Source organism: Mizuhopecten yessoensis, unplaced genomic scaffold, assembly GCF_002113885.1.
Source record: "Mizuhopecten yessoensis strain PY_sf001 unplaced genomic scaffold, ASM211388v2 scaffold3229, whole genome shotgun sequence".
Classification (NCBI taxonomy): domain Eukaryota; kingdom Metazoa; phylum Mollusca; class Bivalvia; order Pectinida; family Pectinidae; genus Mizuhopecten; species Mizuhopecten yessoensis.
This window is the reverse complement of record NW_018404940.1, coordinates 1,540,305-1,550,227: the sequence shown is the minus strand read 5'-3', so window position 1 is coordinate 1,550,227 and position 9,923 is coordinate 1,540,305. Positions and strand designations below refer to the sequence as shown.

Sequence of the window (9,923 nt, the reverse complement as noted above, 5' to 3'; positions counted from 1 at the left end):
TGAAAACAATTCTTATCTATTCGTAATACATGAAACTGAACTGTCTAAAATTCTACGTTATCATATAATAGAAAGATTGTGTCGTATATACCCACCTTTTCATCACTTTAATTGCTGAAATTCTAATTTTTTTTTAAAACACAAACATTTCTGCATGAATAAATTGTTGACTTGTGTCTGGCATTAATAAACGAACACAAACACGTGTCCATATTAGATTTGTATTTGGTGTAACATTATAAACACATGGCGGTGGAGGGGTTTGTCCAGTTGAAAGGGAGCTGGGGTAGGGATAGGGTGTTGCGTGTATGTGTGTGTGTGCGTGTGTTGGAGGGCGGGGGAGGGAGGGGGGGGGGGTTGCACGTTGAGTTGGTGAACTATGTTTGGTAGTAACAGTGGTGACACCTATGTGTGTACCAAGTGACCTCAACACTATATAACCATTGAGTTCGACATGCATACAGTTACCTACACGTGAGTATATTCATTATATATCAAGATAACATATGTCTAATGGCCATCATTTCTCCCCTTATGAACTGGAAACTGGACTGAATTGACTGTGTGTGTATGGCAAGACTAGTTCTGATGTAACAAGGCTGTATTATACCTTCGCGATTTATTAAGTTGTCAACCATGGCCAGGCCTTTGCGATGAGTATATACAGTACATAATGAAAGTAAGGGATAAGAAAACATACGTTTATATAAACTCCCTGTACATGTACATAGTGAGTATGTGTGTAGTTCGATTACGCTAGGCGACACATGGTCACACACGTGTGTACTAACCATGATATGCATTGAACACGTGCTACTTAGCGCTGGACAGCTAAGTATATAGGTGAAAATATGACATTTTGAGAATGTTATCATTTAAAACATAGTCTTATCTTCACTGCAGAATAAGCCTTTGTTGTTGAGTCATGCTTGTTAATTAACAGGGAACATCATTTCATATCACTATCGCTTTGATCAGTGTGGAAATGCACAATACCCAGCTGAACCATGGACTATTCGTAAATAGGACATACTTAAGCTATATTTCACATGATTACGATACATGTCTAATGCAGGCCTATTGTAGAGTTCCAAGAATATTTATATTGAAAAGGACTATCAGCCTTCACCCCGGTTAGAATATATGTACAGAAAAACGTATTGTTTATATGTGTTGTATACGACTCGCCCCGTCATGTAAACTAGAACCCTGCATACATGCGACCTGGCCATAGCCCAATATACACACTATATGCGACCGATACATTTTATTTCATATCATTGGTGTAAACTTCATAATCTATTAATTACTGTTGTGACATATTCTTACCAAAGGAACAAGGCATTAAACGTATTTTACATGAAACCAATATAAGTACTGTTCTTCCGCGTGGCAATACAGCCGACCGATATCTAGGTCACCAGTACGGAGCAGCGGCAAACCATGTCCCGAACAAATTTTATCAAACACGGCGCAGAGACGAAGCTTTGTAACGCTTCAACTACCTTACTTGATATAATGAAGTGTCTGCTATCAAACTAGATACTCTGTAACTTATGATCGGTTATTGTTTTGCTGTATTTTATCGAAATTCGTGATGGGTAGGGTCTTCGCTGTGACCGCTACAATGTACTATTTTTGGCTGGGAGAAATCATGTGATGACACACGTGGATAGAACGCGCGGAAATTACCCATAACACTTTGCGGTCTATGCATTCTATCCTCAAGATGGCGGAGAAATAGTAAGTGTAGGGTGTTCGAATATTTCTTGCTTATTTATGTATCCAGACGATCCGAAAAATTTCATACGTTTAAACATTGTTTGCTTTGAACCTTTGAAATGTATCTGAAATAGAAAAATGTTGGATATATTGACCACAGAACGTAAACAAGGTATCGAAAGATTGCATGGTCATAGCAACAGACGATAACCGCGTGTTGCGGTCCGTAAACGTGAATCGAGGTTCAGACGTTTTTGACGTTTTACACTAACGTTTGACTATCAAGCGACCATGGAATCATGTTGAACTTCAAGAAATATGTTGACTTTATCATATTATCAAAGGTTTTTCGTTGTAATTTGTTTTTTATTCAGTAGATCGTGTATTTACAAAGTGTATTTAAATTTTCGCGATATTGGTGCTTCCGTAATCAGTCTGTTTTGACGTACGATTGCGACGGCGTCGTTTCTGGCCCAACTAGGTCTACAGTGTTTAGAGACTTTCAACATAAGGTCCAGTTATAAATACCTACAACTATTTGGAACTATCTGATATTGTAATGTTATCATACGACCCGTGTTTTGATGCCTAATGTAAGTATACCCAAACCATTGTTTATTATGGTTGCTTGCGTCGTTACTTTCGGGCGGCGTACGTATTGAAATGACTGTTATCTTAGCGTTACTTGGGTATTTGGAAGTGGTAGAGATGCAGCAAACGTGATTTGCTTGAACTTTGTGTTTTTTTTTATAAAGTAGAATTGTATTGACAAACCCTTTGTGTTAAAGCATTGCTTATGACACAAAGGTTGGGCCGATATTTTAGTGTTTTAGTTTCTTTAAATAGTTGACAGACAAGTAGGCATATCATTTATACCAATTGAAAGTACTTTTTAAAAAGATTTTAATTATAACAAAAATTGTCATTTTATTTTGATTTTAGTATACATTGTTAATATTCTATATTTCAAATTTAAAAGAAACCCACTTTTTATGAGATATTTTGAAACCTCAATCACTGTATTGGTGTAAAAAAAGAAATTGTTCTTGCTTAAAAAATCAGATGGCAATACATTTTGTATGAAGAAGAATCCTATTTTTAAAAGATAGTTGTATTTGTTGGCGATTAATTCTTTGCATTAAACAAAAAATCAAAGTCTCGCAAAGAAATACTGTAAATCGTTGAATTTTCGGTTTGTTATGGTTTATGTTTACGACAATTAATTAAGGTCGTATTTCAAGTGTTTCCATTGATGAAATGGCCAGTTAACCTACACCAAATTAAATGTCCCTAACTTACTGGCAAGGATATGAAGTCACTAAAAAAACATCTTATTTATCTTGGGGGATTGGGAGGCACAGTGAATAATGCATTTGAAAAAGATGGGGCAAATGAAATGGTGGAGGCCAAACATTTTGTGCAGATAAAAAAAAAAGAAATGCACAAATTATATTGGATTAACTTTTTAACAGGTATTAAAAATACTTCCTCATTAATATTTCATCTTATTGATAATTGTTGTAACTGATAAACAAATCGTTGGTAACTCAGATAGGTGAAACTGAAAAGTGGAAGTTCAGAGCAAAGTAGTAAGGATCTCTATCTTTTTGGTGAAATATATCTTCTTAGATACTTGACATGATCTGATTATGAGTGTACCAGTTGGCATGGGCGGACTAATAACCCTGATCGATCAGTCTTGATCAGCATCCTGAAAGATTTTGTTGAATATCCGGTTTATAGGTTTTTCCAGTAAAGATACTGAATTTGGATGAAATAGCTTTGAAAAAATGTAAATGTGTATGCTATTGTAAAACTTCTTTATACTGCCATCATTTATCCAGAGAAATTTTGTTTGGCGTTGGGGTTTGGCAATAAATTGAGAGAAATGTATAAAAATAATTCATACAAAAAAGAGAAATAGGGACCTTGAAATATGTTGCTGGTAAGTGAGGTGACAATTGGAAAAAAGGGCGTTATAATATTGAGGTTCGAATATTTTTCTTTCGCGAAAGCTCCTAATTATAAGATTCAACAGGTCTTAGTATGACCTTATAACAGGTAATTAGATAATAGGAAGATGAAAAACCATAAATGAACAAGTCTTAGTAATATTTTGATAAGAATTTAAATTGTTAACTGAACTTATTTTCCCTTAGAAACATCAATATAATTGTGCATTTTGTCAGCTCTAATCAACTAAGGGAAAAAAGTTAATTAAGTTTAAGTAGAATGTCTAAATAACAAGAATGATGGTTAGATATGTATCTGGGTTAGATTTCCCGAATTGTAGTACATTTGTATTTCTAGACTTACCGATATAATATTTATTTCCTTATAGACATTCTGCATGTACCTTTTGACAAACTAGACCGAGTTCAGTATTAAACTTGTCATCTTGTCGGAGTCAAGTAGATCTCGGTAAGGACTCGGGGATAATCCTGGAGGGATCTTAATTCTGATATTGACTAAAAATTGCTGAAAATGGCCCACTGCTCTCAAACTCAAGGATTTTCCCTGTGGACTAGTGACTAAAGCATACAGGACTTACACAAAAAAAACCAAAAAAACGTTTAATCAGAATATTATATGGCTGATAGATTAACTTTGTCAACTATTTTCGAGGACTTCACCATGCTTCCCTTACAATAGGTTTTCATATCTTCTACAGACATTTCTCCTGCGTCATGTACTGGGTATGTCTGTAGCAGCCATATCTTAGACTGGTTTATAAGGAGTAGTAAATTGTCTCTTCAACTAGTCTTTCAGGTAAAAAAGGTACACTAGTCCAGTAGAATATAATCAGGACTCTAAAGAATTGCTATACATGAGTCATTTTTCAATATAATGAACTCCGTTGTATGGGATGACTAATGTGGGGCCCGTCTGCAGAATTGAGGGTTTTCTTCTGAGGGAGATATTGGATAGACTAAAATTGATATACTGTCCCTATTTCAACACTTGGAAACCAATTTCTTTTCCTTCCTGCTCTTTATTTTTGGTGATATCTTTTTCGGCACCCATCATCCTATGCCTAACTGTTATGAGGACATTATACATGATCTCATCACCCTTTTATCTCCCAGATTTTCGTACAATCCACAATAAACTTGGCAGAATATTGTATTTCTAATCTATTTCTTTTTAAAAAGTTTGCTATATAGTCTCTGCTATATAGTCTCAGAAACTTGTGAGCTATACAGTGTATAGGATTTGCTATGAATAGCAATTAATATTAGATCTATACATATAACAGACAATTTCCAGAAAATCAATAAAGTGCAACTATGAATGCAAATGAACAAAATTGATGTATTCTCAAGACCATTTAGTCATAAGATATGATTTGAGTAGATAAAAATCTATAATAAAAGCAGTCTTGTTTTTATCGGTCAAGTATATATATATATAGTACATCCTGTGAATTAACATATTGGTCAGATACTGTGATATACCTACTACTGGTGAAATTTTATTTCAAATTACCAAAAGCTGTCTACCGGTAACAAGGATGTGTTTTTTGTGATGGTATCCAAGTTGTGAATAATAAAATTTTCTTGTAAACATTAAAAGTAAAAACAATTTTTCTTAAGCAATTTATTTCTTGGTTCCTCGGTGATCCTTATAAACCTGTTTTACTGTACATTCCTTTCACTCTTAAATTCTTAACTCTGTGTGATATATTACCTGTTTTAGTTAAAAACCATGTCCATGATCATTCCAGTGCATATTTAGTTTCTTTAAGTGTTGTTAAGGTTATATGTTGCCTTCTTCATACACATGTACATGTGATTTGTGTTCGAGTTATCCCCCTTACATCTTATTTTAATTGTATGATAACAAAATAGTTTAGAATAACTTGAGTTTTACTGATGTAGTCCAGTGTCTTTTGTACATTGTAGTTTTAAATATGTCAGAAATTTATAAACCAAGTTCAAATTACAAATGATCAACAACAGTTTTACTGGTGTCTTATAGTGTGGAGTAATGGAGTGTAGAACTCTTTTGTAAAAGAGGTAAATTTGTAACAGTAAGGCGGTATACAGGCTAATATCCATTCAAGACCTTCGTGATTTAGTTCTGTAGGCAAGTAGAGACCTAAATGAAAGTAGATCTTTGAAGTCTGGAGAATTCAGCTTAAGGATGTACATCTCTGAGAAGTCAAAAATATCCTGTATTACATTTTTTTTCTTCTATGGATTTTTTGGAAAATGGAGTTAATGGCATAGTAGAAAATGCAAAAGAAAATATATGTCGGTGTGTTCGTTTTTGTGCTATGATCGGTCAAAGGTACCAATTTAACACAACCTGTGACTTTAGGTGATTTGTTGGGTTTTGACCATTTGCAGAATAAATTCATACAATTTCTTCCAAGTGGGTTATCATATATGTATGAATGTTTGTTGAATTGATGAAAATATTATTTTCTTTTAAGTTATGGAAGTAAAATTTCTTAATCTTTTTCTTTTAACTCAGAAAACCGATTTTAGTTACCCCTACCCCCTATTTTTTAATGAACAGATACTCATTTTTTTACCATTTTTTTAGATTAAACGCTTGATTTAAAAAGTTCTGCTATTAAACTTTTTTTAATATTTAATGAATTAAAAGAAAATGTGTTTCTCTTTCTTTAACATCCACAAAAATGGGGGGTCGGTGTGCTTCTTTTTTTGTCCCATTATCATTTGTGTTATTTTTTACCTTTTTTCGGGGTCAAAAATCAAAAGTGCTTCAGTTACACTAAATTTGCATTATAAAGTTGTACTGCAAAATTGAACCTGCTACAATTAAAAATGGCGACACAATGACAACTTGAGTGATCAATCTAGTGTCAAAAAAGGAGAATTTTTTGGCTTTTTTGAAGCCCAATAAATACACATTAATAAACATTTTCAAAATGGCCACCGAATTGGTATTTTTTTAAAATTCTTGTATAAAAAGTTCTTCAAACAACAGACATCTAGTTTTATGACATATTTTTCAGATGCGTGTTTGCTAATAAACTTGATCATAATTTGTTAAATATTACAAAAACCCGTTACATCAGATCAAAACGAGACTTGAACGTGATTGAAACCTCAGAAGAGTACATCCTTAAACAAAAAACTTTGTCAAATATAGTAGATGTATCCATTCAGAATTGTTCTAGTGACCATAGTATGGATTTTAGATATGCATGTTGCTTACTTAAAAGTTGGACCACAAAGTCTGTTGTGTGATTTTAATAAATGTTACGTATACGCAGTGATCCATATATTATCCTAAATGGTTACCAGAATACTTCCTGTTTCATATAATGATTACAGAGTTTGATTTAAACAGTGAAAATGAAATAATATTTAAACCAAAATCTGTTATCATTTTTGAAAACAGGAAGTATTCTGGTAACCATTTCAGGTAACAGGATCATTGTGCATACAAAACATTTACTTAGTAAATGGGGTGGTGGACTTCGATACTTAAATGTTTATTAAACCCAAAACAAGGCTGATTTCTTATCTACTAACTTTATCCATGTTGTTCTGTTTTATGAATGCAGTTAATGTATTTGTGTGTTTTTAAAAGACAAATTTAGAATAGAACTAGACAATAAATCATGATTTACCCACAGTATTACATAACAAAGAATGAACATTGACATATTGGGTATACAAGGCCTGTCACATGCCTTTTCCCTTACATAATTTACTTTCACAATTTTATTTTGTATTTTCACAATTTGAATGATCATTAATTTACTGCAATTTAAGGAGAATTATTTGTTCAAATATTAAGAAGACTTGATATCTTCTTGCCTTATTATACATTAAAGTCAATATACATAAAATTTACTATGTATCAAGATTGAAAACTAACACATATTTCAATATATATTGCAAAATGCATATTGATTTTAAGAATTAAGGTTCTTGTTAGTATATCCAGCAGGCCCAAATTTCTACAAGTAGACACCAAGACTTTGTGTCAGAAAGTCAGAAAGATGTCCTAGTCCTCATGCAAGGAAATACAAATTGTTAAGAATCTGACCCCGGGGCTTGTGGCTGAAGGTTTCATTTGAACCACAATGGCTTCCATGCATGGGATATTGACCTTTGTTTACCTGTAACCTTGACCTTTGTTTATGTTGTAAATTTACCTCTAACCTTGACCTTTGTTTATGTCATAGGTGATGTGACCATGACCTTGATGGAATCTATGACATGTAATGGCCAAGACCAAAAACCAGGAAGGCACTTGTTCTACACCGGTGAAGGGCCAGGTCAATCACAGCAATCTAGATAAAAACCAGGGTAAGAAACATACTTTGTTAGAAATTTAATAATACAGTTATGGTATTTGGCTTGTATCATGCTGGGATTAAGGGTCATCAAGTTTGTTCAAACTTTCAATGTCACAGGGGTCAACTTTGGGTTGAAATATTAAAACAAATGATAATGAATTACTAAGAGGCCTAGGGTGGTTATATTTGGACTAGGCCTATAATCAACCCATTATACTTGTAACTTACTAAGATGTATATATGTATATGGCTATCAAGTTTTTCTTCAAATGGTCAAGTTGAATTACCGTTACTGTCTTTTACGGTCACAGGTACTGTTAGATGTGGTAAAACAGTAAAACAAGTTCTACTGAATAACTAATAGGCCTATAGCTATAGCTTATAAGGTAATTATGTTTTACTTGTATTTTGCAGGTGTAAAAAAATGTCAAAGTTTGTTAAATTGAATGACTAAAATCAAATTTGAAGGTTTTATGATAGAAAAAAGTTCAATTCTTCTAGTAATTTAAGATACATTAAGTTAGGGTAATGCCATTTAGCATGTAGAAATAAATGAACCCTTTACCCAAAGTAGAGGTCACAGCTATTAGATGTATTTGGTAAAGCTTTGAATCAGTGATGAACAATTGACCCTCCTATTTCTCAACTTCTGAATAATAAGGAGCACTTGGGTAACAATGTTTGTCTTGTAGCATGCTGATCATGTGATAAAGAACTATCAACTTTGTTGAAGTAAATAACCATAAACAATTTTTAAATACCAAATGGTCAAATATGTAAAAAAAAAAATCAAAACAAATCTGAATTCGAAAAGGTGTAGGGGAAAGAAATTTGGCATGTAGCATGCTTGGGATAAAATGGTATTTATGTTGTTCAAATGAATGACCTTGACTATCTTTTAGGGGTGTAACGATATACCGGTATACCGGTATATTGTGATACAGCTGAGAAACGATATGTATTGCAATACGATTTTCCATATACCGGTATTTTCGATATTTATTCTCCATGAATTATTTTGAAATTTTTCATTCACATTACGATCAAATTACAATAAAACCAGCTAAGTAGTCGTAGGCGCTTTCTCGACGTTTTTGTTTTTTGTCCCGGAAGCGGTAGTGTGTTTACAGTAAACACGCATGTGCGAGCGAAAACGAAAGTAGTCGCGGGAAAGATGGCGGAGGAAAAGGACGAAAGCTTCAGCATCATTCCTAATAAGAAGGCTAAGTCCGATATATGGCAACACTTTGGCTTGAAGCAANGCAATATATCGCAATATGGGTTTTGCTGTATCGTTACACCCCTACTATCTTTTAAGGTCATGCAGAAAATGTGTCCAAGTCTTTTAACACTTTCAATGATTTGGTTGATCATCCTTCTGATCTTCCAGGATGATCACCCAAATCATTGAAAGTAGGTCAAGGAAATTCATTTAAACTAAGCAGAATTTGTAGCCCTTCTTTTCAGCATGCTACAACGATAAATTATAAGCCTTGGCCTTCTGGTTATTCAGAAAAAAACGTTAAAGGACATATTTGACCATTTGAAGTTTAAAAGTTGTTCATGGTTATTTACTTGAACAAAGTTGATAGTTTTTTATCTCATGATCAGCACGCTACCAAACAAACATGTGTCTTGTACACAAGCTTTTCAATCCAAAAGTGGACAAGTACCGCTTTTCAATTGAAAAGATTGTGTACAAGACATCGCATGTTTTAGTTTATTTTTATACTATTGTATGGTAAAATTGAGTTCTACATCTGATTCAGTGTTAGTTGTCACCAGTCAAGGCTTAAAGTCAAACTTGACCACTTTTGAAGAAAATTGAAATGCTTGTTTACAAGATCGATGTTTCAAGAATCCCTCATGAGATGTCATGGGTGGGAATTTATCAATAGAGCTTGAAAATTATAAGGAGTAT

At 33.5% G+C, this 9,923-nt stretch overlaps 1 protein-coding gene across 4 annotated transcripts in view; it reads left to right on the top strand.

The window, feature by feature from the left end:
• Positions 1 to 447: 447 nt before the first annotated feature.
• Positions 448 to 9,923, top strand: part of LOC110447156 — a 50,912-nt gene continuing 41,436 nt past the window's right edge. For 3 of the 4 annotated variants that reach the window (XM_021492656.1, XM_021492655.1, XM_021492653.1), the window contains exons 1-2: positions 1,710 to 1,743; positions 7,889 to 8,012. In XM_021492656.1, coding sequence (XP_021348331.1) covers positions 7,928 to 8,012 — 85 coding nt within the window. In that variant the 5' untranslated portion in view covers positions 1,710 to 1,743; positions 7,889 to 7,927. Of the gene's footprint in view, positions 475 to 1,709; positions 1,744 to 7,888; positions 8,013 to 9,923 lie in introns of those variants that run through there. The other variant, XM_021492654.1, reaches the window with a different exon arrangement.